The 25,914-nt window shown below is 28.8% G+C and overlaps 9 protein-coding genes across 10 annotated transcripts; 6 read left to right on the top strand and 3 right to left on the bottom strand.

Moving 5' to 3' along the window:
- The first annotated feature begins 16 nt into the window (after positions 1-16).
- Positions 17-2,578, top strand: LOC128965417 (uncharacterized). The gene is made up of 10 exons (XM_054312111.1): positions 17-32; positions 215-441; positions 508-612; positions 681-750; positions 820-985; positions 1,070-1,136; positions 1,208-1,265; positions 1,330-1,390; positions 1,469-1,524; positions 1,594-2,578. The coding sequence occupies exons 2-10, from the start codon at positions 260-262 to the stop codon at positions 2,323-2,325; spliced, it is 1,497 nt and encodes a 498-aa protein (XP_054168086.1). The 5' UTR covers positions 17-32; positions 215-259; the 3' UTR covers positions 2,326-2,578.
- A 239-nt stretch (positions 2,579-2,817) lies between these two features.
- Positions 2,818-5,919, top strand: LOC128965416 (cyclin-dependent kinase 14-like). Of its 2 annotated transcripts, XM_054312109.1 has the most exons (12): positions 2,818-3,044; positions 3,171-3,394; positions 3,498-3,578; positions 3,665-3,708; positions 3,793-3,871; positions 3,924-4,261; positions 4,335-4,429; positions 4,505-4,866; positions 4,935-5,055; positions 5,120-5,277; positions 5,334-5,522; positions 5,585-5,919. In XM_054312109.1, exons 2-12 carry the CDS (start codon positions 3,352-3,354, stop codon positions 5,680-5,682), a joined length of 1,608 nt encoding a protein of 535 aa, XP_054168084.1. In that variant the 5' UTR covers positions 2,818-3,044; positions 3,171-3,351; the 3' UTR covers positions 5,683-5,919. The 2 variants fall into 2 exon arrangements, with proteins under 2 accessions (XP_054168084.1, XP_054168085.1); XM_054312110.1 differs by lacking the exons at positions 2,818-3,044; positions 3,171-3,394 and having other exon boundaries at positions 3,553-3,601.
- An 848-nt stretch (positions 5,920-6,767) lies between these two features.
- On the top strand, positions 6,768-8,702 carry LOC128965429 (uncharacterized). The gene is made up of 4 exons (XM_054312125.1): positions 6,768-6,908; positions 7,151-7,476; positions 7,851-8,224; positions 8,292-8,702. The coding sequence occupies exons 2-4, from the start codon at positions 7,436-7,438 to the stop codon at positions 8,636-8,638; spliced, it is 762 nt and encodes a 253-aa protein (XP_054168100.1). The 5' UTR covers positions 6,768-6,908; positions 7,151-7,435; the 3' UTR covers positions 8,639-8,702.
- Positions 8,703-9,014: 312 nt separating this feature from the next.
- LOC128965425 (dnaJ homolog subfamily C member 22-like) lies at positions 9,015-10,315 on the bottom strand. The gene has a single exon (XM_054312121.1). The coding sequence runs from the start codon at positions 10,083-10,085 to the stop codon at positions 9,015-9,017; it is 1,071 nt and encodes a 356-aa protein (XP_054168096.1). The 5' UTR covers positions 10,086-10,315.
- Positions 10,316-11,179: 864 nt separating this feature from the next.
- LOC128965426 (transmembrane protein 185A-like) lies at positions 11,180-12,432 on the top strand. Its single transcript, XM_054312122.1, has 3 exons — positions 11,180-11,223; positions 11,305-12,089; positions 12,156-12,432. Exons 1-3 carry the CDS (start codon positions 11,186-11,188, stop codon positions 12,392-12,394), a joined length of 1,062 nt encoding a protein of 353 aa, XP_054168097.1. The 5' UTR covers positions 11,180-11,185; the 3' UTR covers positions 12,395-12,432.
- Positions 12,433-12,965: 533 nt separating this feature from the next.
- Positions 12,966-15,614, top strand: LOC128965474 (GATA zinc finger domain-containing protein 14-like). Its single transcript, XM_054312180.1, has 4 exons — positions 12,966-14,845; positions 14,902-15,070; positions 15,159-15,357; positions 15,425-15,614. The coding sequence occupies exons 1-4, from the start codon at positions 13,124-13,126 to the stop codon at positions 15,612-15,614; spliced, it is 2,280 nt and encodes a 759-aa protein (XP_054168155.1). The 5' UTR covers positions 12,966-13,123.
- A 153-nt stretch (positions 15,615-15,767) lies between these two features.
- On the bottom strand, positions 15,768-17,316 carry LOC128965424 (DNA excision repair protein ERCC-8-like). The gene is made up of 4 exons (XM_054312119.1): positions 16,953-17,316; positions 16,775-16,894; positions 16,549-16,703; positions 15,768-16,480 (listed from the first exon to the last, which is right to left on the bottom strand). The coding sequence occupies exons 1-4, from the start codon at positions 17,120-17,122 to the stop codon at positions 15,768-15,770; spliced, it is 1,158 nt and encodes a 385-aa protein (XP_054168094.1). The 5' UTR covers positions 17,123-17,316.
- A 423-nt stretch (positions 17,317-17,739) lies between these two features.
- Positions 17,740-19,551, top strand: LOC128965423 (beta-ureidopropionase-like). The gene is made up of 7 exons (XM_054312118.1): positions 17,740-17,932; positions 18,020-18,279; positions 18,352-18,446; positions 18,503-18,664; positions 18,743-18,994; positions 19,073-19,270; positions 19,462-19,551. Exons 1-7 carry the CDS (start codon positions 17,823-17,825, stop codon positions 19,549-19,551), a joined length of 1,167 nt encoding a protein of 388 aa, XP_054168093.1. The 5' UTR covers positions 17,740-17,822.
- A 268-nt stretch (positions 19,552-19,819) lies between these two features.
- On the bottom strand, positions 19,820-22,901 carry LOC128965473 (cholinesterase 2-like). Its single transcript, XM_054312179.1, has 11 exons — positions 22,710-22,901; positions 22,513-22,653; positions 22,273-22,330; positions 22,113-22,214; positions 21,890-22,030; positions 21,777-21,821; positions 21,238-21,428; positions 20,962-21,124; positions 20,663-20,853; positions 20,314-20,603; positions 19,820-20,183 (listed from the first exon to the last, which is right to left on the bottom strand). The coding sequence occupies exons 1-11, from the start codon at positions 22,899-22,901 to the stop codon at positions 19,820-19,822; spliced, it is 1,878 nt and encodes a 625-aa protein (XP_054168154.1).
- Between the last annotated feature and the right edge of the window lie 3,013 nt (positions 22,902-25,914).

Below are 25,914 nucleotides of genomic sequence, written 5' to 3'. Positions count from 1 at the left end.
GACAAACACTACTTGTCTTTTGTTATCAATTTGTTTGTCAAATACTGACAATTGAGTCAAACTTTTGTTAAAACTTTTTTTTACTAAATTTTTATATAATTATAATTTTTTAATATTATATTTGATATATAATTAATGATTACTTATATATCACACAATGTTTTACTAATAAATATTTTTAATTATGTTATTAATTGATTTATAATTTATTTAGATTAACTAAAAGTTATTACTATTTTATTATTAACCATTTGATCCAATGGTGAGTCGGGCCTTATCTTTAGCCAACCATACTCTGTCTTCTGACAAGTTGTCGGGTGTTCCGCGACTTATAGAAGATTTGCATAAATTATCCGAAGACAGGGAAACAACAGACTTATTGTTTTTAGTGGCGAGAGAAGAGACACCTCTTTATGGACACAAAATCTTATTCAGAGCCCGGTTTGCATACATTTCCTATTGTTTTTATTAATCATGTATTTAAATATTTTCAAATTCAATGGATAGTTGTCTCAGTTTTCAAAACCTCAAGAGGGCGGAGGTCTGCAAAGTTCCCGGAACTACTGTATCGCCGGCACCTCCGGGAACACCTAATCTCATATCAAACTCGAGGTTATAATACATTAGTTTTTATTTGCAAAAAAAATTGTTAACAATTTAAATGATTCTTATAATTATAGTATCATTCGTTGGCCGCAAGCAAATGCTGATGTGGTTAGAGAAGTATTCCTCTATGTCTATACAGGAAAGGTAGTGATTATTCACCAAAAATTACTGTTTTTATACTTTATTTCAATTGTCTATAACAATGTACTGTAGATTGCATTACAACATTGCAATGTATGCGAGACATTGGCCATCGCTGGTGAATTAGGTCTTGAAGAACTAATTGATTCTTCTCAAGAGTACATTCAAAGCTCAATTTCAGTGCACAACGCCTGCTCTTTCTTATCGTCGGCCATCAAACTGGAGACCAGATTACCCGGTTTGGTCTCTTATATAATAATTATAAATAATCAATAACTTTACGGCATTTATATATCTATATTTGGTTTGTTTGTTAATTTAGAGAAAAGTGATTTAATTAAATTCTGTACCTCTTTTGTCGGTGAAAATGCCATCGAATGTGTCAAAACGTAACTTAAATTTTTATAAATTATCGCTAATTTTTAATAATATTTTAATCACATTTGTAATGTCATTATAGGCCAACATTTCTTAATTTATCGAAAGAGGCATTAATTCATTTGGTTTCATCAGATTATGTAAATATAATATTATTTAGTATTTTAAAATGTATTTAAAATTATTGTTTCAATATTACGGTAGTTAGCTTTAGAAGAGGCGGATGTATTTAGAGCAACACTCAATTGGGCCAAACATAAAGCCGGTAATAACAATATATGATTAAAAATAATAGTAAATTGTGTATAAAATGTATAACAAAATATCTATGTTTCCAAATCAGGTGTTTTACAGCCAACCCATCACTGGACTGAGGAAGAGAGGGCTCGTATATGTCAGGTATTCATTGTTGTTGAGTAATAATTGTAATAATTTTATGATAATAAATAGTAATTTATTATATAATAGCAATTGTCTGGAGTTATAAATCATATCAGAATTCTTCTAATCGATAGCCAAGTGTTTGCTGAAGAAGTAGAGCCGACGGGTGCGGTTCCCATAGAGCTATCACTTGAAAGATATCGATTCGCAGCCCTACCCAACAAATTTCAGAACTCGGAGGACAAGAGAGTACAGCCAAGAATATCTTTGAGACTGTTTCAGGGCTCACAACTCTTAAGTGGTGACAAAAGTCAGTTTCAATCCATACTCAATCACTGGTACGGCTGTCCAAAACAAACGTGGAAACTAATATATCGGGCCTCAACTCATGGTTACTCAGCCGATGCATTCCATCAGTACTGTGATGGCCAGTCACCAACATTTGTATTAATATTGGGTTCGAGCGGTCACTTATGCGGCGGTTTTAGTGATGTTCCGTGGGCTAAGACATGTGTCACTCGAGGACGATATATGGCCTCAGATAAGGCTTTTCTCTTTACTTTACTCAACAGTTCAGACATTCCGCCGACAAAGTTCTCAATCGTCAAGAAGATGTTCGCCATCGCTCACCACTCAGATTACGGGCCAGTGTTCGGTGCGGGCGCTGACCTGTCAATTGCCAACAATTGCAATACCAATTGCGAGTCCTATTCAAACCTTCCGCACACCTATGAGGGCGACAACGCTTCCAATACTGTGCTTATGGGTCACTATAACTTCACGGCCATCGACTACGAAGTCTTCACGACTATCACCTGATAAATACATTCATAGATTTGTCAAACAATTATCAGATGTATCGGTGCTATCGGTGCTAATAAATGCAATACAAATGTTAATCCGTTTTTCACTTAATAAATGTTTCTTTGACTTTGACTTTGTGTTTGTGTTGACATTCATTCACTTATTGATGGGTCAGTTGTTTGACTCAATTGACATATGATTGCCATATGATTGACATATGATTGACATATGATTGCCATATGATTGACATATGATTGACATATACTGTATAATAGTATGACTTGTGTTGTGTTAATGTATTGTAAACACACATCAAATTTAACATTAATTATAAGCCATTTATATGTTTAATATAATAGACTTGTTTAGTATAAACTTAACATTAAATAGTATTTTGTAAACAAATGATATCATCTGATTGGTTGTTAATTGCAATCAATTGTCTGCAATGCTATTACTCTATAACAATGAGTGCAATCATGTATTAGTCAGTAATAATCCATTGTTTTCTAACATAAGGGGCACTCAAAACATGATTCAATAGTAATGTTATATATGAGTACTGTTATCCGCATTACAACACTTGGAGTTGTCATTCAATACATTGATTGACTGTTTGCTTGACTCGAGTGTCTCGAGACGTGTCAAGCAATTAGTCGTTTAGTTTTAATTGCATTTTAATCATCACTTGAATTGATCCACACTTTCATTGCTTTCAAATGATTGCATAAAATGTAAGTCACTATTGGTTTGCATTTTTTAATTATTATTTCTTTGCCTATAAATTGATTGTCACATAAATGACTATTAATTTTGTTATTTAATTATTTTTATTTATACTAAATATTTGATAAATTAAGTGAAGAATTGGTCGACTAATGATGTGATATATATGAGAGACAATCAAATGACAATTATTATCACATTTCATATCAAATAAATACATGAAATGATTGGTCCAATTGATTAAAAACATATCATTATTTGTAATCATAATTTCAATTCAATTGATTGAATCATTATTATTAGCGAAGTGTTTGAATGTCTTCATTTCTACACAACAAGTACTGGTCAACAAAGACAAGTAATTATTACCAAAGATTACCAAAGATTAYCATTGATTTCTTATATCTTTATATCTGTCATATTAGAGATGATTTAATTTATTAATATTTTTGTTATCACAGAAAGCGAAAAATGCGATCAAAAGTCATATTCAAAGATTCAAAAATTAAGAAAAAGACTCGGATTAAGACTCGACAAGTTGTGTGAGTTTACTATAGTTTGATTGGTTTGTTATTTATCTTAATTGTCTAATTAATTAATTAATTTATTAATTTATTATGATTTATAGCTGTCTCGAGACAAGAGTTGCCAGAATATCACACAGAAAGTGGTGTAAGTTTTGCTTTATTTTTATTACCGGTATATTTATTTGAAAAGATTTTTTATTAAAATTAATATTTGTTTTGAATTGCAAAGAATGTTGAGATTACGAAAATATCAATGAATGGTAATTTATATGATAGCAATGCATCAAATTCAAGACAAACACAAAATGGTATTATAATTATTGTTACTTTTATTGTACTTAATATTAAATTTTATTACAGTAAATGATTCCAATGACAACTCGATTAATGTTACTGAAAGCCCTCCAAAACCTCCTCCGCGGACCACTTCTTGCAAATCAAATAATAATCAAAGCGACCAAAACTTAAATAAAAAATCAATTGAAGAGATTATTGAATCAAAACAGGATTTAAATAAAAATAATCAAAATGACTGCAATACAGAAAAAACATCAAAAATCCCTAATTTTATGAGACATTCAAAACATTTGTTTTCAAAAGTCAAAACTCGTCCTAAATCTGAAATATTTACGACCAATTCGACTGCATTTTCTGTACCCATCGCTAAGTCTAATCGCTATTCAACCATTGATTTTACTGTAATTATTATTTAATACATTACTTCTAACATATTTACACATAATTTAATTTTATTATATTTAATATTATTAGTCTAATGGACTGGCATTCGGACAGTTGGAGTCATATGTAAAGTTAGATCAATTGGGAGAGGGATCATATGCTACTGTTTACAAGGGTTACAGCAAGTATGTCGATGTCTATAATTGTCTATTGATATTACTGTTTAGTGGTAATTAATTTTTAAATTATATTTTAAAAAGTTTGACCAATAAAATAGTGGCTCTAAAAGAGATACGTTTGCAAGTGGAAGAGGGAACACCATTTACAGCCATAAGAGAGGCATCACTACTTCGTGGTCTAAAACACGCAAATATTGTGACACTTCATGATATTATTCATACAAAAGATTCGTTGACTTTTGTCTTTGAATACGTGGACACAGATCTTAGTCAATATTTAGAGCGACATCCGGGGGGTCTAAACCATAAAAATGTTAAATTATTTTTATTTCAACTTTTTCGTGGACTTTCTTATTGTCACGAAAGACGTATTTTACACAGAGATCTGAAACCACAGAATCTGTTAATCAGTGAAATCGGCGAATTAAAACTCGCAGACTTTGGTATTTTATATTATTTTAAAGTTGTTGTTGTTTTTAATTGAAAATTATTGTTTTTAATTGATAATTAGGTTTAGCCAGAGCTAAATCAATACCATCTCACACTTATTCACACGAAGTGGTGACACTATGGTATAGACCACCTGATGTTTTATTAGGTTCAAGAAATTATTCCACATCACTTGATATATGGTTTGATTATAATAAATAATTGCAAATATTATACTAATTTATCGGTAATTAATTATTCACTTAGGGGTGTTGGGTGTATATTTATTGAAATGGTTTGTGGTGGTCCCACTTTTCCTGGTGTAAGAGATCCGTCCGATCAATTGGACAAAATATGGAGAGTCTTAGGAACTCCTTCTAATGATTATTGGGATACTTTTGATTCTTTACCTAATCATAAAAAAGGTATTATTAATAAATTGATAATTAAATTATTAATTAAATTTTTATTATTAATTTAGGACATAATATTACATATAAAAGTCAACCGTTGTCTCAAGCATTTTCAGCTCTATTATCAGTTACTTTTGGAGAAGAATTAGCAGAAATGTGCCTTAAATTAGAGCCTAAGTTTAGAATATCAGCAAAGGATGCCCTTAAACACAAATACTTCAGTGATTTACCGAAACAAATATTTACTTTAGATGATAGTAAGTAATAATAATATTATTATAATTAAATAATAGATAAAAACAATAATTGTATTTTATAGCCATTTCAATATATCGTATACCTGGTTGTATACTTCATCCCGAAAACCATAATCATACCGCTAATGTTGTGAAAGCTGCGGCTAAATTGCGCAGATAGTGACTACTGGTCTAACCCATCAGACAATGGGATTAATTGGCAATAATACAGCTTTAAGTCATTTGTTGTTGAAAACAAATCCAAAGATATGTCAATGTATTTATTAAATGGCAATATTAAATGTTTACATTAGACACTATTTTTATCTGCATTTATTGCAAATTATCATTTTGTTTATTATTAATATATTGAATCTCATATTGAATAGCAATACATTCCATATTTATTTATTTATTTATTTATTWATTAATGTGATTTCTTATTTAATTTATACTCATTTTTAAATGTTATTTTATTTCAAAGTATTTTATTTTATTTCAAATGTTTGTAAAAACTGTGGTATTTCTTCTAAATGTTTTATATATGTATTTCTTATAAAAAATATAATTATATTTAAAAGATCTAATCAATTAAATTATTGTGCAATTAATAGATATGTCTATTTGTTGAGCCTTTAATGCATTTAAATTTTAATAAAATGTATATAAAATATTAATCAATAGTTTGTTATATTTATTATACTATTTTTAAATAATTAATGAAAGCATTGAAATTAATAGAAAATATATTAGAATAAGAATATTCTGTGAATTGAATATTCTTTATATAATAAAAATAATAATCATTTGTCCGATAGATTGCATTAATGTTTGTTTTGCAAAATATACGTTAAATTTATGAAAATATGATTAGAAAATCTCAAATTTAGTCCACTTTTAATATTTTTTATACTATTTATTATATCGTCGATCAAATGTCCCCTAATTTGTACGATATATATGAATAAAATAAAATTATTGATTATTTTTATCAGTAAAGTTCGTAACAAAAATAGTTAAAATGAAACCCTATTTCTGTAATTAATTATTTTTAAAATAATTTTCTATTAATTGTAATTTAATTTTTAGTTAATTATAGATATTTTAATATTATTGCATTTAATTGTAATAATAAAATTGTGTTAAACTATTGGATAATAAATGAATAGAAAGATAGAGATTGAGTTAAATGTAGTGAAAAAGTGTACGAAATGTGTGAACAGTTAATGAGTGGCAAATCAGGTGATCTGTGGACTCATTGACTGACTATAAGGTAATAGAGCTGTGAATGTGTTGTTGTGTTAATTGACTGTTAGATTGAGTACTAAAACCATTGCATTCAAAATCAATTGATTCATAATTTATATGATTTATCACAACTTTATCATCAATTGATGGCAAATATCAGTAAGTATTGTATTATTTAATAATTTATTGTTTTAGTATTATTTGATATATAGTTTGATATCATATATAATGATTGTATGATATATTAAATTGAAAACAGTTTATAGGATATTATAAAAGTAAACAAATATATGATATGATTGGTGTAAATATAGTTAAACTAAATTGATATACAATTAAGGATTTTGTTTGTTTTCAAACTAATAATTTGTATTTATTTTTGTTATTAAACATAAAACTAGTGTAATATATAAGCGATAAAATAGACGAAATCTACTTATATATCAACCATTTATTTGAAATAAAACATTTAATTGAAAGACACCAACAATTTGGCAAATATATGATGTGATCAATTGAGGTGATGATCATCATCGGTGACCATCAAAATACAAACACTATTTTTAACGATTAGACACTATTAGAGTGCAATCAATCAATCAATGATTATATGAATGAATCAATAGATTTGGACACAAATTATATGTCATTTGTAATCAAAGTGTTGATAACAAACATCACTACATATGCTTAAAGCGATTCGCAAACATTTAAAGGCATCTAAAAAGTAAGTAATTAATTAATATTTTATATTTAATACATTAATGTTATATTAATTTTTATTATATATTATAATATATGAGATGTAGTCATAAATTAGTTTATAATGTTTATTTAAAAGCATATACAGTATAGTAGTATTTATCGATATTGATTTTGCTTATAAACATTTATTAGTCTACATAATAATAATAATTTAATGTCATATAAATTTCAATGTTATGTTTTTGTTGTGAATTTACTTTTACTTTATTATAATTTATACAAAATTATTGATTTTTCATTGTATTATAAATTATAATATAATAACAGTTGAATTTAATATTGTGTGCGAAAGTCAATCAATTGTTAATGTTATTGAATGTGACTATCATTGAACAGAAACAACAATTTTATGCAATACATGAAAATCAATAGAAAAGATGATCAGTTGGACAACAATTGGATTCAAATCAGTTATTTGGATGACTTGACCAATGATTTGGTCGACAATAGTCTCGTTTATCGCAAGGATTGCATTGATTTAATTCCCTATAAAAGCAATAATATTAATAATTATTATCAATCGTATAATAATTATTATAATTATAACAATGAAAGAGAAGTCAAAAAGGATTATAAGAAAAGAGAAGAATCTCATAGCAAGAGATCGACAAATGAGACAAAAATCCAAGAAATTTCAGATCTGGAAGCGATTCAACTAAATAGACAACATTTACATGCCTTACATCGCTTTCGGCGACATAAGAAAAGAGGTCTATCATTGTTTAATACTATGAATGTTAACATAATTAAGTAATTAATGAATTATTTATACAACAGGTATAGCGTCAGACAAAGATGTAGTCATAAGCTTTTCACCAAAAACTCGACTTTCAATTGTAAATAAACGTGAATTTTATTACCGTTTTGGTAAAGAAGAGAAGGAAGCAATCGCTTGTTTTGACTTCTTGAATGATATTTGTTGTGATATTAGTGATGATAACGATTCCAATGAGTTCAACGATTGTCACTCCAATGATGGACAATATATGGATAACTTTGATACGTCATCTGAACTGAGCGTTGTCTCTAAAGAGGTCCCCGAAGAGACTGTTTCGTTGGGCCGATCATACAGTCAGTTGTCTTTAAGTGATTCATGTGTTGAATATTACGATTCTAGTGATTAATGTATGAATAATTATATTTTTAATTTAACCAAAAAATATTTTATGGCATTTGTTATCATATTTGAGAGTCTATTAAAATTAATAATATTAATAGTTTGAATATAATTATGATTTAATAGAAAGAATCTTAATTAGCATTGATTCCCATTACTTAATATTAAAATATTTTAATATTTATTGAACTTTTCAGTTCTTAAATCATCGCTTTATTTATAATAGTCTTAATTTTTAGTTATAAATCATTGATTTATTTTTTAAAAAAAATACAAAATATATTCCTATGAGAAATACAATTGTTATATAAATAATAGTACTAAATATGTAAAAAATGAGATTTTATTATCACAAATAAAAACTAAAACATTATATTAAAGTGTCAATCGTTTTCATCAAAAGAGTTTCTACTTTTAATTCTTTGTCTTTTGATTTTTGAAAGTATTTCGTAAGCGTTTTGTATTTCGATAAACATTTCTTGTGCTCTAATCTTTTCATTTGGGTCTTTATGTTTGTCCGGATGCCACTGTCGGGACAGTCGCCGATATGTTGACGTAATCTCTTCTTGAGTGGCGGTTTGCGGCAAATTTAATACTTTAAGAGCATTGGACTCTCCCTGCGGGTCGAGAGCTGAAACTATTTCACGCCAGAGACCACTCCATCCATGGATTTGGATATAAAGTTTAAGCTCATCGAAAACTTTTGTACATTCCTTCCAAATCGGAGATTTCAAGAAGTTTTTGGCCGCATCTCTACATTTAATCTCTTCTTCATTCTTGTCAACGACTGAACAATTAAAGTAAAACCAAGAACTCCATAATGAGAGGTATATTAAGCCAAAGAATATTAAGATTGAGATTCTTCTACAAAGAGATCGTCGTTTTGGAGGAGTTCTTCGCCATTGTTTAGAATAGTTATTAAAGAAGTAGTTTGACGACAAAGATGTCCAAAAAACAACATTTTGACTAAACAGGTAAAGAGGGGCCGTTAGATAGGCGCCGATTAGAGGACCTTTCAATGATCCCCGTTGTCGGCCAACATTGCCCACAGCGTACACACCGACGGCAACGGCAAATGGAGCTAAAACTATAGTTAACAATGTTATCCAATAACTATCTTCAGAAAATAGTTCAATAGGTATTGCACTGACAACCAAATAGCCTAAGATATCGGCGATGATGATTGTGGCCGACGCTCGGATATAACCTGTCGATGGTTTCGCCTCTTTGCGCATCTTTTCGGCCAATATTTCCAGATATTTAGGATCATTGTTGGCGTCCTTTACGTACTCAGGAATCCTCCAGAGGTCACGAACCCAACCGCATCCAAAATAACCACCAAAAGTCATCCACATTAAGAAGCTATGAATGTCACGATTCAAGTAAAACTGATGCAAACCAAAGAGTCCGAAGAATAGCCATAAAAAATAAGTGACAAACAAACTCTTTGCCATCACTTTGACATCAATTGATTAATTGACACCAACTTTGATTGAGATAATGAATGCAACAAAAGTAATCAATTGTGTGATTAATCACTATTTAACAAATGATACGACACGTGGACTTCAATAACAAACAATTTTTTCACTAAAAAATAATAATTAATTATTTGCTAAACCATTTGATTCAATGTTTTTCAATACATATATATATATATAGACTATAATTAAGTGAACAAATGTTTCGATGACTTTGTAAAACAAATTAATAAAACTATAGAAACGCTTAACGAGTCATACCTTATGTTAATATTATAATAAATACAACTTTCACTCTATTTGTTGTTATTTGTATGAAACAAATGTTTTTATTTTCAATTAACAGCAAAACTTTTGCATTGCTTTTCAATTGCTGTCAATAATAATACTAATAATACCTGTATTACAGTATATTGTTGTGTATTATAACCTGACTTTACATTAGTTTGTAAAGCACTGGATGTTTGAAACATAACCCCAACTGATGTCACACTCTCTCTCTATACAAGCATTTGATTGAATGTTCAACAAAATAGACCACAATTTATGCAACAAATAATAATTATAACAATTAATCAAATTATTACAGTATTTTACTAATAATTCATAGTATTATTCAAATTATAATTTTATGTTATGTTTGATTTGTTGCCATAAATCTAATATAAAAATTGAATTAATTTACAAAATTGTCACAAAAAATGATAAATTAATTGAAAATGTTTTGATAGTATAGTTGAGTGTTGTATACAATACTGTATAATGAGTGCAATGTTTGTATGTTTTGATTAATCAAAACATTTGTCAAATGTTTTGATTTTTGTTAACAAACGATAACATCAAATGAAATGCAATTTTTAAAAAATGTTTAATATTTTTATTGAATTAATTGATTAAATTTGTTTATATTTATACACATTTAATGTTAGTTTATATAATAATGATTATAACGACTGTTAAAATGACTTATTGTTGACAAATGAAGTGATACTCATTTTGAGACCTAATTTAGTGACAAATATTTTTTAATTTATGTTTTGTTTAGTCTATAATTAAATGACAAAAAAATTGTTATGAATTTTCAACGACTGTTTCAAGATTTTAATTCAAGGTATGATTATTGAGATAATAATTAATTAATTAAACAATTGGTTAATATATGATATATTATGTATTAATTGATATCTTTTAGCAAATTTATCGTATATTTATGTTTATTGATATTTTCAATACTATTTGCCTTACGTCTGGACAACACAATAACCATCTCTTTTTGGATTGTCTTCACTCCCCTCTGGTTCTGGAAATGTCTTGTTATAACGGGAGCCATCATTGGGACAGTTGTGTGGATTCGTAATCCGGAGTATCGATTGTCTGACAGTTCATACATCCACTTCAAGTCAATGCTGATCAGTCTTTCGCTTCAATTATTGTTATTAATGTTTGAGTTATTAGTTTGTGATAAACTGGAGTCCGGAAGACATTACTGGATATTAGCCTTTATTCCTCTGGTCTTCATATCATTGTTATCGATAGCGGTGTGCATTTGGTCGCTCAAGAATGACAGGGCCTTTGAGATGGAACTCTTTTGTTCAGTAAATATATTGCAGTTTATATTTATCGCATTACGTATGGATCGGTTTATCACCTGGTCTTGGGTTTTGGTTTTGGTGCCTCTTTGGATACTTCTATGCCTCGCTATTATTGGTGTCCTCTACGCACTCATCTTCGCAGCCATACTTCTGCGGACACCTGAAATAGCTGCCGAACAGCGCCGAGCGAGTCTTCATTCAGCCATTTCTTATTCACTCATTGTGTTACCACTTCTGGTCTTTTTAGTACTTTTATCCAATAAACTGGATTCACTTCAAAACTCCAGTTCACCACAAATGAACTATTTTTCCACTTGTATTCCCCTATATTTCACTTTTGCTATATTATTATGTCTATCATTTGGCAATAAAGGGGGAAATTTATGTAAGTTTATCAATAGATAGTTATAATTACCATAAATATTAATATTGATATATAATTGTATAAAAGGGTGGTTCGGAATGCGTAAAGATTTTTGTTCATTCCTGCTGTCCATCTGTCCGTGTCTTAGAGTTTATGGCAATATATCTTATAATTTACATTTCAATACAAACATCGCATCGACCGCTCATCAAAATGACGGCTCAAATGATATGACAAACATCACAACCCAGACATCCAAGAGTGTCATCACTCGACAGCCAAAAAAGTTTATTATACCTCATGTGAGCATTGAGTCTCCCGATTGATTGATTTAACGCAACAACAACTGTCCCATTATTTTGATGTTCACTTCCAATATAAATGAAATTATTTTGTGACATAAATTAATAAATTTGAATGAATGCATATATTAATTAATAATAAATTATATACAATATGTAATATATATACAGTATAATGATGTTATATATAAAGTCTATTGACTGGTTTTACAAAAAATACCGGTATTTCAAATTGTAATAATTAAAATTCAAATTTATTGTAATAATTAAACTCATAATTGTTTTCATTTGTTTTTTTCATAATTTAATAAATATTATGTAATAAATCATATTATTTTATAAAATTAACTTTCAATCTTAATATAACAAATTGTAAACATGTATTAAGTAATCAAATAATGTTATAAATTAAGTCAATGAATGTATGAATTAATTTGAAAAATATTGAAATTTAATTAATATTTTTAAAATGATTAAACAATTAATTATTAGTAACGATGGGGTCAGCGGTCACTACGGGATGGCATTACAGCTGTTATTACAAAGTTATGACAAACAGTGAAGCAGTCATTCATTCATACATTCACTCAAATGTTGACGTTATGTAAGCAATGCGTGAATCGTATGTCAAGTAATGAATGAATACATTGAGTGACAGTTTGTCGACAAATATAATGATTTTGTTTACAATTTGTTATCATTTAATGATTATCTGTTTGAATACAATTTGAGTCCATTTTGGTGGACGTCTTAATGGATGACTTAACCATTAATTGTAACACCAATTTGGCCACAGATTACGTGGTCATCAGTGACACCAACGATGAACACAATAATGACAACAATGGTGTCAATAATGATCTAAAGGATAGAAATGATTTGTTCATCAAATGTCATCAAAAGATATCAATTGATAGCACGGATGATGTGTCGGACAAGAAGGACATCGATCACGAATGGCAAGAGATCGGCAACAAGAGTCTGACAATGAAAGTGAGTCCCAGTGAAGACATGTCAAACCAGTTCTTCGCTTCGGGTCCTTTCTATGCCATTGATGACCACAACGGCAACAGTAGAAGACATTTGATGGACACAAGAGAAATGTCTGACAACTGTAATGTTCTCTACGCAGAAATGCCTCACAATTGCAATGAAGACCTGACAGTCAAAAATTTGGGTCACAATCACACATCTGCTGACTTAACGACCTGTTGTACCAATGGATCCATTCGTAGCCAAAGATCGAGTAAACATCTTGTGGTTGATTCTAACTATCAGTTTGTGTGTCTTAATTGTTGTTCGCCTATTAGTATCAGTGAAGAAGTATCTCAATTAAATGATGACTTATATTATATATCGAGTGATAACTCGAGACCACAACATAATCATCGAAATGAAGATTTAAGTAGTGAAGAGATTAATGACATTTCGTCTCCAATTATGTTGAAGTTTTGTAAAGAAAGTATTGAATCAATGAATAATAATATTAGTGATGAATCCAAATCAAGCAATTGTATTGAAAAGCTATCTAATTATACGACAGTTATTAAGCCGAAAGCGGTTCGGCCACAGTTGACACCGATTGGTCAGCAAATCAGTGGTCATCATTCAGACAGCAATATAAATGGCTCGCAATCGGGTCGATCTCTTCCGACATTTTCATTTCATGGCTCGACAACAGTCTTATCTGATAATAAAGACGAATCAGCTTTCACTCAAATACCCCGTAGAAGATCCAACTCTGAAGCCACCCATCATTACCAGTCCATTAACAATGATATTCCTTCCAGAAATCGTTACGATTATAACCGTCCTCTTAGACACCAAAGAAGTAAATCAGTTAACAAATCTTATAACAGTTCTGATCAAAGTTTGGCATTTAGTAAATGTCAGGCAATAAGTGATAAACATTTAACTCAAATACAATCCAATAATACAAATATGTTTTCTAAGAATTTTAATACATTGGATGAACAACAGAGAAGTTCATCACAAAAACACTTATCTGAAGAGCCCATTCATATGACACTAGAAGAAGTGAGAAATATATTTTTTAATAGAAATCAAAGCAAACAGATTAAGAGTTCGTCTTTTGGGGTAAAAAATAAATTAAACATTAATAGAGAAGAAGAGAAAAATAATTTTATGAAATCTAAGTCGAAATCGAAGATCAAGTCTGCCATTGAAAGTCTCTTCAGAGGTAAACGCAAGTCTTCATTGCATCTGACTTCGTGTCAACCAAATGATTGTCAATTGATTGGCAAAAAATACACCAAAGACTCTGAAGAATACATTTCGAATAACTTATCAAAAGATAGTTCCAGTCCTTTCACTCACAGAGCTCTTCCTCCACTTCCTAATAATAATGAGTCGTCGGAAAAAATATTGGAAAATAAAAGCAAATGTTTTAATAGAGAGGATGAAGAGCGACAAAAATTTCTCGATTATGCGGCCAGTATTGAGCGCGTCAAAGATGTTGGTATTTCTTATTATATCATTATTTCTATACTAAATATGTTATTAAATTACAGTGCGGTTGGTATTGGGGACCCATTAGTGGGGAAATGGCTGAGAAGCTACTAGAATCAGAACCGTGCGGTTCATTCATAGTGAGGGACAGTTCAGATGAACACTATATATTTAGTTTAACTTTTAAATTGGATGGATTGGTCCGACACGTGCGTATTGAACATGACCAAGGTTAGTGAGTGGGTGTATGTATGGGTGGGTGGGCTCAGCTTCAATAAGATATTCATTTTAATTAATGCTTTTTTATTTCCACTTAAAGGCAATTTCAGTTTCGGTACACTTCAGAAATTCCGGAGCAATACTATCGTAGATTTTATTGAGAATGCAGTCCAACACTCGAGAAGCGGTCGATTTTTGTTTTTTCTCCACCGACGACCAGTTATGGGTCCAATGCGGGTACAGCTATTACATCCAGTCTCACGATTCAAACAAATACAATCACTTCAACACATGTGTCGGTCAGTATTAATATTATGTCCTAATTTACAGCAACTAATAAAACTATTTCCGGTGATTATCCAACAGATTCATAATCTTAAAGCACGTGCGTCGAGATCTCATAGAATGTCTACCATTACCTAAAATGCTTAAAACATACTTAAATACACCGTATTATTATTCAGAAGAATTAGCGCTTATGGATGAAAACAATTCAAACGCAAAGTCGGCACTCGAGCCAAGTCTGTCTCCAAATGCTAGTCATGAGAACGAGTGAAACAATATATTTAATTCATTTATTAAATTTATAATTATTCTGTAATCTCTTTATTTACAGTAATTATATTAATTTTTAATATATTTAATTAAAATAATGATTAAAACATTAAATAACTATTGATATAAAATTAATTACAATATGTCAATGTTGTCATTCACTATCACTCCATCGGTCTGTATAATATTTATCACGTTTAATGTCATCTTCTGATTCACTATTTGGTGTCCAAACACACAACCTTTTGCTGCCACCGCTGAATAACACAAGAGATCCAATATCAAGACCCGTCACACAATTGGGACCTAATGTATTGAATGAGCCCTCTCTGGTAGTGTTGAGTTCATGAACTATCATACCATTAGTTATGTCATAACTGATCACATCGTTTCCTAACAACTTATGTTCACTCGGAGTAAACACATAGTCATCGGTGGCAAAGATCTGACATTTGATAAATGAAACGATTTGTTTGGATTGTTTTGAGCGAACTAATGGACAGTCAAAGTTGATATCAGATGGTAAGAGTTGGCAATGCATTAAATGCCATAAATTTAATTTATTAGATCGTCCTTTAGTTGTTAATAAAGACATATTGTTTTTAGTGAACTGAAGACATGTTATTGGTTCGTATGACACGTTATCACAGCCGACAACAGTAACAGCTTTATTAGGACGTCTTATGTCATAAATGTGTAAATAACCGGAAGAATCGCCAGCAATCAGACAATCAGAATCAAGTGGTGACCACAACACGCGAGTCATGTGATGATTGACTGATCCTGTCTTTGAACAACAAGTGATTTGTTGCAATGAACTTCCGCTACGAATATCTATTAGTCTTATAGTAGATGCCGAACATCCAACTAATGGACATTTATTTTATATGATTAACCGATATTTAAATCATTAAATTAAACTTATATTACTATACCTGCAATTAAAGTGTTTGTGTTTGGACTCCAATCACTCCAATAGACCTTAAGATTGTCGAACTGAAATCTATCGACTCGTTTCATAGCATTCGTGTCAATCACTGTAACTGATTCACCACTAGTCGTGGCAAACATTCCCGTATCGGCCGGAAACCTGTCGTTTGACAAAATCAATAATCAAATATCAATGTTTGGCATTCATATACTATTTCATTGATGAGTTACCATTGACACCGATTGATATATGCATCAACTTTCTTATGAATCACATTATCACAGTCACCGATATTTTGATCAGTTATCTCATTGATGTCAATGAAGCCATCGTTATGACCAACGAGTAAACTAAATATAAATTAAGAAGATTAGAGAAATATAACAAAAATGTTAAATATTGACAAACAATTTATAATCAATTGTATCGATGTCTATATAATTGATAACAGAGTTGTATGTCTTCATATCACTGCAAACCATGGGATGTGTCGACAAAACAGTTGACAATAAGTGTCTGTTTGCCACACATTTGTCAGCAAATAGTTGCCGATTGATCACGTCTTGAGATAAACTCATAATATATTGTCAATAACATCACCGAAATGACTATTCCTAAAAACAATGACAATAATTGATGTGATTGTTGTAACCATTGATGTGATTGTTGTAACCATTGATGTGATTGTTGTAACCATTGATGTGATTGTTGTAACCATTGATGTGATAATCAATTGTTTTGATGCAATCCATCAATCCTTGAGTACTGGACTGAGAGTGCGCTTAAAGTAACTCTCAATCAATGCATTGAATGTTATTATAGTTTAATAAACACTTATTTCTGTCAAAATATTCCTAATATTCTGTTATTTATTAATAAAACAATTATTTATTTGAATTACAAATTAACTCATTGTTAATAAGTAATTGTTTGCAATTATTGTAAACATTTTTATAATGGTATAAATAAATAGTACCTTATTATATACAGTTATTTTTTTATTATATTTATTAAATTATATTCAATATTTTGTTGACATTTAATAATATAAAACTCAAATATTAAGCAATACTATAATGATTTAGATTTTTCTAAAAATATAATTTAAACAGTTTTTCAGTAAACTGAGTCATATTATTATAACTTTATGTTATAAAATATAAAACCTTGAATTGCACTTAACTTTCATATCATATATCTCATTGAAAAAGTAATAAATTTAAAGAATAACTAAAACAAAAAGCCATTAATTGATGTGATATTAGAGATAACTTAAAAATGGCTGAAAAATCGGAGTTTGTTTCACTTGAAGAATGTATCGACAGATGTATTACTAATGAAAATGATATTAAAGAAGTTAAACGTATTTTATATGGAAAACAATTGCTGTCAGTGTTATATGATTTCAATTTTATTTCATATAATTTATATGATATTCTATGAAATAATATTAATATATTTTTTTAAATAAAAAGTGAACTTAACATCAGTGGCGAAGCCCTGGAAATGGCAGATAATAAAGGGTTTGAAATAAAAGGTTATGTATTTGAGGCTAAAAGGGAACAAATAAGGAAACCAAGAAACGTTAGGATTGGTGTCATTCAAAATAAAATAGTTTTGCCGACCACTGCATCAGTGACTGATCAAAGAGATGCCATTCATCAGAGAATTTCTCACATTATAAGAGCTGCCAGTCTTTGTAATGTCAATATAATATGCTTTCAGGAAACGTGGCGTAAGTTTATTGCAATCAAATATATTTATTGTCTGTGATATTAAAAAACAAATTGTTAACTGATCCCAATAGCAATGCCATTTGGGTTTTGCACGCGTGAGAAGTTGCCGTGGACTGAGTTCGCAGAATCGGCGCTAACGGGTCCCACAACTGTCTTCCTTCAAGAGGTTTGTGTTATAACTTAAAATAGATTATAAGAACTAGTAATTGTTGTTTACTTTAGATTGCAAAAAATAACGATATGGTTATAGTTTCGCCTATTTTGGAAAGGGATGAACAACACGGAGATATCATTTGGAATACGGCTGTTGTTATATCAAACACCGGCAAAGTTATCGGCAAAACCCGTAAAAATCATATACCAAGAGTTGGAGATTTTAATGAGGTTTTCTTATTATTTAGTGTTATATTTAGTTGATTTTCAACTAAAACTATATATATRTATATATATTTGACAAAATAGTCGACTTATTACATGGAAAGCACTTTAGGACATCCAGTGTTTGAGACCAAATTTGGAAGAATTGGTGTAAATATATGTTATGGTAGACATCACCCACAGAATTGGTTAATGTATGGACTGAATGGCGCAGAAATTGTATTCAATCCATCGGCAACTGTGGGAGAATTGAGTGAACCGTTGTGGCCAATAGAGGCCCGAAATGCTGCCATTGCTAATCATTACTTTACATGTGCTATTAATAGAGTGGGAACGGTATATCTAAAACTAGTTTATCTATTAATTTAGATTATGTAATAACAGGTTTAAAATAATATAATTTTTAATTTATAGGAAATTTTTCCAAATGAGTTCACTTCAGGCGACGGAAAATCGGCGCACAAAGATTTTGGACACTTTTATGGCTCGAGTTATATCGCATCACCCGATGGCTCACGAACTCCTGGTTTGTCCCGAACTAGTGATGGCCTACTGATAGCTGAAGTAGATCTAAATTTGTGTCGTCAGGTTCAGGATCACTGGGGTTTTAAGGCTAGTATTTACATATTTTATGTTTAATATATTTAAATTTATGATATGATTAAGTCCACGACAATTGCACATCATATACAGTATATTGTATTAAATATGTGTTTAACGAGTAGCTATTATAAAATACATGGATTTAATTATATCATTATTTAAGATAAAACTTTTGATTAAATTAATTTATCACAAATTAGATGACTCAACGATTGGAAACATACGTTAATGAACTCCAAGAAGTAATTAAACCAGATTTCAAGCAAAATATCATTTGTGAAAATAAATAATAATTTTTTTTATTATTTTATAAAATAAATTTTCAGTATTAATTATAAATATATATATATATATATATATATATATATACTGAATAATTGAAATGGCAATATATACTCTACTATAGGTATAGGATAAGGTCAAGTATAGGTATATATTGTATTTTTTGACTTTAATTACAAATAAAAATTTTATGCAAACTTTATTTAAATTTTTATTAATGATAAATTAAAATTTAAAAATGATGTTTTTATTAAAATCATTTTAGAAATTTGCAAATTAATATAAAAATGAAGAACCGGATGAAATGGCTGAGCCTTCTTGTGGTTGAGCGCTAAAACTTTGTCTTTTTCTTTGGTAATAAAGTATTGCTAATAGTATAGCAATTAGTAAAAGTAAAGTTATAGAGACAGCAACCATAGTATAAGCTAAGGTAGCGTATGGCCGACCCTTATTAGATAAGGGCTGTACTATAGGCGACACACCAATCAGTGTCGGCAAATGATTGTTCCAAAAGTGGGTCTCTGACTGTCGGTAACCACTTTCAGGTCTTAAATCATTACCGATTCGGTAATAATTAAGTTTTTGACTATCATATGGCAACCATCGGGGGAACTCATAGTTCGCAAATTGAGGTGAATATCTGTTTAAGTATTTATCGGTACAATAATAAATGTTCAATAAATTTGACGTATATTTACAGTATCATAGATTTAATTTAAATGTATTAATATAAATATAAAATTATATTAAATAAAACAACAAAAACAAACCCATGTTTGGCAAAATCAGTCCAAAGTGTTAGCAAACGTTCCCTTATTTGCATATCTTTGCTGAACGTCCACCTCTGAGAACTCATCTTAAGATCAAATAAGTAGAAGAGTTCGTCTCCGTGACAGACGCCGGTCTCAAACATAGTTTTTGAATTATCAACTAAAATGTTTACTAAACTATTTGCTCCTTTATATGCAAATAAATACATATAAACAGGCGTTTCGGGTACTTTTGAATACAGTTTAAGGGTCTGATCGATACAAGACGTGTAAAGAGCGTCTGAACTCATCTATTAAGTCAAACAATCAATATTTGATTTATTAATCAAAGTGTCAACAAAATGCTTACATTAATAAATCGGTGACTAATATCTGAAATGTTAATCAAATCAACTCTATTGAAGTATTTGAAGAGAACTGTTTGAACAACTGTTCTTTGTTTTGGACCTTTCAATCGAGTCGTCGATTCCAAGAATTGTGGCAAAACTATCTTCTCGAGAGACATCGGATCTGTTCTCAAATTTCGATTGTTTGCCAATACTAGTAGTTATATACAAAAAATTGATTTATAGGTTGATTTATAATTTATTATAGGAGTTATTATAATGTAATCAAATATAATATTATATATATATATATATGACTGACGCGGATAGAAAAAAGCGGTTTCGTCACTATTAAGACCCATAATTAGCGGTACTTTTTGAAAGTTCCCAGAATTTAATAAAATTGTTGGTTCATCGGGAATAAACCTTTTGGTACCCGTCCTCTCAACTACTGGTGCCGAACGATGTGGAAATTCGCCAAAAGTCTGTTTATGTTTAAATACATCAATAATATGGATAAAATAGTAATAATAAAATAAATAACAAGAAAATAATTAAAGTAAAAATAATTAAAATAATTGATTGAGTGCTAACATGCCTTAGCTTTGCTCTGAGCATTCAATAATAGACTGTAATGTGTTTTCCGCAAACAATTGACTAAATTAGTATTACTGGTTACGGGACAGTCAACACTTTTGGCCACTTCTCTGGCAAACATCAACGGAGATCTCTCGAGAGCCCACTGACATAGGGCTGAACCACTTTGTGCTATCGCCCGATGAAATAACCCTTTAATTTGTTATCAAAATTTATATTAAATTCATATTTATCAATGCAAATAAATAATTAATTAAGTTGATAATATCTAAATCAAATTGCTATGTATTATTATAATATAAATTATAATAAATTAAAACTATTTAATAGTAGTATTGGTGCTCCAAAATAATAAATAAATTCAATTACTTAGTGTTTCTCTTGATATAACATGCAATTTTGTATTTGGGTTTTACCTATTTATATGAAATTAGCAATATTTATGATAATTTAATTTTAATATTATCATTATCTATCCATTTAGATGTAGTTAACATATATAAATATTTTATTATTAAAATATAACAATTGATTATAAACCTTGAGTTAATGGTGATATTATGTGGTATATTACAGAAGCGGCACCTAATTGACACATAATAACAAACATCAAACATATTATACAAACATAAATGTGATATTTTGTTGAATACCTGATCCCTGGCCAAAAATGGTTACTAAATTAGGATCTCCATTAAATGAGGCGATATTATCGCGAACCCACTCGAGTACCAGTTTTTGATCAAATAGTCCCCAATTACCTGAAGCCGCCTCGTCTTCAGTACTTAAAAATCCTGTTTTTTTTTGTTCAAATAATGCAAAATCATTCAATTAATTGTATATATCAGACAATATTTACTAAATTTAATGACTGACCTAAAATGCCGACGCGATAGTTAAAAGTGACGACAACTACATCTTTATCCATAAGATATTCTCCGCCATAGAGAGCACTGTCGCCGTTCTCAAAGGATTCGGCTGTTTATATGAGAAAAAGTCGGTTAAATAAAAAATTAATTAAAATAAATGTCCAAACCTTGTATATAAACCATAACCGGAAGCTGTAATGATTGTGAGTTTGGTTTTCGGTTTCTCTAAAATATATTTAAATTTAATAACAATTAATTTAAATACATACTAAATAAACAGTGTTAGTAGTTAATTATAAACGTTATCAATATAATACTATTTTATAAATTATAATTATATTTCTAAATTAATTACTAAGTTTTGAATAAATGTTGATAAAAATGACAGAAAGTTATCAATTACTTACAACAACACCGGGTGTATAGACATTGAGGAATAGACAGTCTTCATCTCCCAATTGACTGCCGCGTGAATCCAGTTGTGGACACATCGGCCGAAAGTTAGTGGTGTCCAACACTCCACTCCATCCGGGATGAGGTACAGGTGCCTAATCGTAATCATAATTATTTCTAGACTTATAACAAACTAGAAAATAAATACTACTTTGAATCTCAAGCGATCATATGGTGGGGTAGCGTAAGGAATGCCTAAAAAAGCAAACCCTTCTCTGTTTTGTGCACTTCTTATTCTTAGTCCTCTTATAATCCCTTGTTTTATAGTGATGTCGACAAAGTAGTTGTCTTGAGTTAACACTATATTCAAGACACACAACACAATCACACAAAACATATTCATTATCACAACATTCATAATACATATTAAATCACATAACTGTTTATTAAAGTATATTCTTCTCAATTATAAAGCATTTTAACATTAATTGTAAAAACGTTTAAAAACAATATATTTAATAATTATGTCAAATATTAAGATATTTTATCCATTTTTAATATACATTTAAAAGACGGGAATAAATATTGATTTATTTGGGAGAAACTCATCAAACAATTATTACTTTTACTTAATTTTATGCAAACACCTCAATAATATATAACACAATCTGATTGTAAATATTAAATTAACTCAATATTAAAGTTTAAACAAAATTACATAAATATGTGTATAAATGAGTTTTAGTGAAAGTATGACAAATCCGGAACCAGTATTTACTTTATAAAAATACTTTTTTATACATAAATCAATTGTTGCTAAATGAACATCAATATAACATAGGTATACATATATTATACTGTATTTTTGTAATAAATAATTTTATCATTAGTAGCAGAATAATAAAAAACTTACAAAAATTATTTTTAAAACTATTTATTTGAATTAACTGAAATTTATTATAAACAAAAAGAAATAGTAAATTGAGTCTCTTTCAGCAAATTTGTCAAAATAAATGTTCAAAAAAATAAACAATTTTGAATTGAATAACTGAAAATATGTAATTTAAAAATAAATAAATACAGTTATAAAATAAATAAAATTTTTGATTAAAACGGATGCGGAGATATGGTTTGACAGAAACCATTGAAAGTAATACTTCCGTAATAAAGGACATACTTTTCTAATAATAATGTGACATATCTTTTATATGTTGTATAATAATAGTCTAAAAAATAATAGTATATATACTGTATATATCGGTATATATACAGGTACTTAACTATAGTCTATACAAGTATGTAGTGTAGTATATGTAATGCTAAAAATATATGTATTATGTATTCAATTTTGTTTGACAATACAAAGATGAAATTGTTTTGATTTACATATGAATTAAAACTAAACTCATTATTTAATATTAATTTTATGTTTTCAATATGATTCATTATAGCAGATATAATGTATGATAATGTATAWATATATTTACTTAATAATACTGCAAATTTTAAACCAAAATTTTAACTTTATTATAAATATATATAATTTGTTAACCTTGTTGGTAGTTGTAGTGGATAATTATAAAATATAAATGATACGGTATATATATATATATATATAAATTGCAATCTTAATTAATTACGGTTTTATAATTAATAAAAAAAATAATCGAATAAATGAATTTGAAAAAAAATATTTCAAAATAATTTCGTGGTTTTGTTTGGTTAGTTATTTTGTTTGATTACTAAATTACATAATTTTTTTATTGTAAACTTTTTTACCGTAAGAAAACAATAACATCTAATAAAAATTTAAAAATACTATAAAAAATAAAATTCAGTAATTTTTTTGGTAATTATTTATTTGAGTTATTTATATAACGTATACTAAATATTGTAAAGATTTAAGTTATTTAATGATAAACACTATTCTTGAAACTCGTCGAAACACTTGATTTATAACAATTATTGCAACAAATATCCTATATATGGATCTAACTATTTATTAGTAAATTGTAAACAACTTTTGTAATACAATTTATACGGTACTAAAGTCACATAAATGCCGGTATTATGCCATAAAATATTCGCTAATTTATTACATTAATTAAGTACATATTATACAGTATTTACTATACTATAATTTTGGTGATATTTTCTTTTTCAAAAAAAACTTGAAAAGTTTTGTTTACTGAAATCTATAATGGCTTTTTGAGTCTGTCTGTGTGTGTGTCTGTAGCAATTATTTTGCGAATTTTGAAATTCTGACTTCATATTCGGTTAGAGGACTACTAATAATGTATTGAAAGTTGCATTAAAATTTTGATATCTCTTCGGGAACATAGAGAAAATGGCGGCCAAAGTAAAAAAAATTAAGAATTTTTTTTAAGTATAGTTTTGAATAAAGCATGAAAAACAAGCATAAAAATATGCATTAAAATTTTGATATCTTTTCGGGAACATAAAGAAAATGGCGGCCAAAGTAAAAAAAATTAAGAATTTTTTTTAAGTATAGTTTTGAATAAAGCATGAAAAACAAGCATAAAAATATGCATTAAAATTTTGATATCTTTTCGGGAACATAAAGAAAATGGCGGCCAAAGTAAAAAAATTTAACGTTTAGAATTGTAAAGAGCATCAAAAATATGATATAATATATCAGCATAATTTTTTTAAAAAAATGGCGGCAAAAGTATAAAAAAATTTTGAAATTTTTTTTAATTATAGATTTGAATAAAGCATCAAAAACAAAAATAAAAAATATGCATTAAAATTTTTATATCTACGGGAAAATAAAGAATAATTATAAGCGGCAAAAGTATAATTATAGATGAATATTTTGTTATACTAAATCATTTGATAACACACATGACTAAAGTTGTGTTTATTTTGTCATATTGAGTCATTTGAGAACATGCATGGCTAAAATTGAGAATATTTTGTCATACTGAATCATTTGATACCATACATGACAATATTTATATTATGTATATTTGACCAGTTTTTAAATTTTTATATGTTACTATATAGCCGCTATAATTATACAAACTAATGGTTTTCAATGCTATTCGAGTTTTTTTTCTGAAAATGCTTTCTAGCATTCTTAACTGGTTTTAAATAGAATTATTAGTTTGAATTAAAATTATTTAATAATTTTATTATAAATACAGTATATATATATAATATATATATATATCGTTTAAAGCGATTAAAGCGAGAAATTTTCCGACATAAAATCATAATTACTATAAAAATGTGAGTTTTTTAAAACAGAACCAAATTTATGTTATTTTATATTTAATTGTAAATTATTTACTTAATTAACTTAATTAAAATACATATAAGAAATTGTTATCAATGACTAAAGGTGTGACTGACACTCAAATTATTATTATTTCTTAAAAAATAGTCATAACTTA

Source organism: Oppia nitens, unplaced genomic scaffold (assembly GCF_028296485.1).
Source record: "Oppia nitens isolate AA-2021 unplaced genomic scaffold, nextdenovo-longstitch-racon4-pilon3 scaffold17_pilon_pilon_pilon, whole genome shotgun sequence".
Classification (NCBI taxonomy): Eukaryota; Metazoa; Arthropoda; class Arachnida; order Sarcoptiformes; family Oppiidae; genus Oppia; species Oppia nitens.
The sequence above is the reverse complement of the archived record's forward strand: the minus strand, read 5'-3'. Positions and strand labels throughout refer to the sequence as shown.